The sequence below is a fragment of the Aphanomyces invadans genome, assembly GCF_000520115.1.
Source record: "Aphanomyces invadans strain NJM9701 unplaced genomic scaffold supercont1.5, whole genome shotgun sequence".
Lineage (NCBI taxonomy): Eukaryota > Oomycota > Saprolegniomycetes > Saprolegniales > Verrucalvaceae > Aphanomyces > Aphanomyces invadans.
Genome location: NW_008580150.1, coordinates 419,114 through 422,371, shown reverse-complemented (window position 1 = coordinate 422,371; position 3,258 = coordinate 419,114). Strand labels below are relative to the sequence as shown.

The 3,258-nt window shown below is 54.0% G+C and overlaps 2 protein-coding genes across 2 annotated transcripts; both read left to right on the top strand.

Annotated features, from left to right (window-relative positions):
* The first annotated feature begins 555 nt into the window (after positions 1–555).
* H310_03244 (glycerol-3-phosphate dehydrogenase (NAD(+))) lies at positions 556–1,928 on the top strand. The gene is made up of 2 exons (XM_008867036.1): positions 556–1,164; positions 1,218–1,928. Exons 1-2 carry the CDS (start codon positions 645–647, stop codon positions 1,814–1,816), a joined length of 1,119 nt encoding a protein of 372 aa, XP_008865258.1. The 5' UTR covers positions 556–644; the 3' UTR covers positions 1,817–1,928.
* Positions 1,929–2,512: 584 nt separating this feature from the next.
* On the top strand, positions 2,513–3,258 carry H310_03243 (glycerol-3-phosphate dehydrogenase (NAD(+)); the record flags this gene model as incomplete). The annotated part of the gene is made up of 2 exons (XM_008867035.1): positions 2,513–3,210; positions 3,234–3,258. The coding sequence occupies 2 exons, from the start codon at positions 2,513–2,515 to the stop codon at positions 3,256–3,258; spliced, it is 723 nt and encodes a 240-aa protein (XP_008865257.1).

Below are 3,258 nucleotides of genomic sequence, written 5' to 3'. Positions count from 1 at the left end.
CGACTTGTTCGACCACATTTTCAGTCTCACCGCGGCTCCAAGTCCCCGTGAAGACTCAAGCTTCCAAGTGAACGTGTCCGGTTAAGTGCGATTTGACATCGCTTTTTAAACCGCCCACACCTTCACACTTTCGTGCTACCGATAGCAGGCGGTTCGAAATTTAATTATTCCAATAAAGACACTTTTAACTGCTGAGCATTGCAGACATGGGCAGTTCAAGCCGCTGGGATCCTCGTCACTTGATAGGATAGACCAATCAGATGCTACAAAATTGATTTTAGCCAATCGGGTCGATTCGCGCGCGGACCAGTCGGTGTAGTACTACTAATGCACATAATCTAGTCAACGGCATGTTTGAAACGTATTGCGAACGAAACGAAGCAAAAGTTGGCGACGACATTGTGTTTTGATCCAACTTTCGCTCGAAAATGTCAACGATGCTTAGAAGCGAGACAGGAAAATCTGACACTATTTGTTTTGTTTCTGGACGAATAATTGCCCCACGAACATTTTTCTGGAATGCGATTGGGCCGCACGATCTACGTAACGGTGGCGGTCCGTGCGAGTCATTGTGCCTTGTGGTGTGACCCACACACGAGTTTGCGCCACTTCGCTCCATCCCCCGTACCAACCACCCCATCGCCATGAGCAGCGCCAAGCAGTCGGTCATGAATCGCCAGTCATCATTCTCCTCCAGCGCCATTGCCCACAAATGCCAGCTCACCACGAACCGGCAGCCCAAGAAGGTGTGCCTGGTCGGGTCGGGCAACTGGGGCTGCGTGATTGCCCGTATCATCGCGGCAAACATGGCCGCGAGCCCGGATGTGTTCGACCCACTCCTGAAGATGTGGGTGTTTGAAGAAATTGTGAATGACCGTAAGCTGTCCGAGATCATCAACACGGACCACGAAAACGTCAAGTACTTACCGGGATACAAGTTGCCAACAAACGTGGTGGCTGTGCCAGACCTGAAAGAGGCCGTCGCCGGCGCCGATGTGCTCATTTTCTGCGTACCGCACCAATTTCTCGGCAACATGCTGTCGCAAATCAAGGAACAGGGCCTCGTCCACGACTGCATTGGGGTTTCATTGATCAAAGGGATTGATTTCGACGATGCAGGCGTGGTGTTAGTGTCGAGCATCATTCAAAACGCCCTCAACATTGGTACCCGACCAAATGCATTCAACCTCGTCCTCGTCACACAAGTGCGTACGTAGACTGCAGCGTCCTCATGGGGGCGAACGTGGCCAACGAAATCGCGGCCGGCGACTTTTGCGAATCCACGCTAGGGTGCAATGACTTGCGACACGGTGCGTTTCTTCAAGAACTGTTCCATACCCATCGTTTCCGCGTCAACGTTGTCCTGGATCCACACGGCGTCGAGCTGTGCGGTGCACTGAAAAACGTGGTGGCGCTCGGCGCGGGCTTTTGCGACGGCCTCGGGTACGGCGGCAACACCAAGGCAGCAATCATTCGGCTCGGGCTGATTGAGATGAAGAAGTTTTGCTACCGCTTCTTCGACGGCATCAAGGAAGACACGTTCTTTGAGAGCTGCGGCGTCGCGGACTTGATCACGACGTGCTTTGGGGGGCGGAACCGCAAGTGCGCCGAGCTGTTTGTGAAAGACAAGGGTGTGACGTGGGACGAGATGGAGGCGACGGTGCTGAACGGTCAGAAGCTTCAAGGCACGTGGACAGCCAAGGAAGTGTACCGCATCATCGAAAAGACCAACGCGTTGCCGGAATTCCCCCTGTTTGTTGCCATCTACCGCATAGCGTTTGAAGGCGCCGACGCGTCATCGCTTGTCGACGTCTAAGCACTTGCAAGCGTCGATCGATTCCATTAATATTAAGTTTCCAGCAAATCCCGACGGCGTTCGCTGCAGTGACATGGCCACGTGCTCATTGCCCAGACACGAACAAGTTCGCCGACCGTGCCGCTGCGTACGTAGAGCAGCACATCAGAGCATCTACACTCAACCACCGCGGCGATGGGAAACAAGAATGTCTAGGCAGGTTCGAGCATGCTGGCGATGCATCTGTCCGACGTTTGATGGGGTCGTACGTTAAGGGGGTTGCAACGACTTGGCACTAGCATAAATGGCATGGAAAACAATATCTTGTGGCCCACCGTGGGTGGGGACTTTTGCCAAGCCATCGGATGTGCTCCACATCGCTCGATCGCGAAGACTCGCACAGCGATCGAGGCAATCTCCTCGATTCCATGTCATGGATCGTCTGTCTCGAGGATGTGGGATGTGTCTCGCCCGGCATGGCTACCGCCATGGTGCTTCTCTTTCAAACGCCAACAGATCGCAAAACAAACGCGGCGCACGTGGTGGCGATGCCATTTTTGGTGGTTTGTTTTATTCCTTCAAAAGTGACATTTTGAAATATTTGGTGCGATTGACACACAGTTACATTCCTAAAATGCGAAAAAGTGACGAATTTCATTGAAGTCACTTCAAATTGATACAATACCTTGGATTCATCAACAATCCGCTCCCGTCGCAATGGTGGCGCACAAGTTCCAGTATGATCACAACATGTCGGACCAGCCCCTCCGCGTCTGCCTCGTGGGCTCTGGCAACTGGGCATGCGCGATCGCGCGGATCATCGGCGAGAACACCGTCTTGAACGACTCCGTGTTTGAGCCCAAGATCAACATGTGGGTGTTCGAGGAGCTCGTCCGTGGCCGCAAATTGACCGATATCATCAATCAAGAGCACGAGAACATCAAGTATCTCCCTGGGCACAAGCTCCCTTCGAATGTCGTGGCCATTGCTGACCTCAAGGAAGCCGCTCGTGGTGCAGACATTCTCGTGTTTTGCCTCCCACATCAGTTCTTGCCACGTCTGCTGCCTGACGTCCGCGCCATACTGAAGCCCGGCGCGTTTGCAGTGTCGCTCATCAAAGGCATCGATTTCAACGAAAACGGAGGGATTGTCCTCGTGTCCGACATCATCCGCGACGGCCTTGGAATCGATTGTAGTGTGCTCATGGGGGCGAACGTAGCCAACGAAGTCGCGGCCGGCGACTTTTGCGAGTCCACATTGGGCACGCTTCATCTTCATCACGGCGACATCCTTCGCCAACTCTTCCACGCGCCGACATTCCATGTCAATATTGTCCTGGACCCGCACGGCGTCGAGCTGTGCGGCGCCCTGAAAAACGTGGTGGCGCTCGGCGCGGGCTTTTGCGACGGCCTCGGGTACGGCGGCAACACCAAGGCAGCAATCATTCGGCTCGGGCTGATTGA

What these genes read in the sequence shown, in the direction of transcription:
- H310_03244 (XM_008867036.1), top strand. Translation starts at nt 645, where the DNA reads ATGAGCAGCGCCAAGCAGTCGGTCATGAATCGCCAGTCATCATTCTCC. An exon ending in TCAAAACGCCCTCAACATTG is followed by an intron (nt 1,165 to 1,217) that starts GTACCCGACCAA and finishes GTGCGTACGTAG; the next exon opens with ACTGCAGCGTCCTCATGGGG.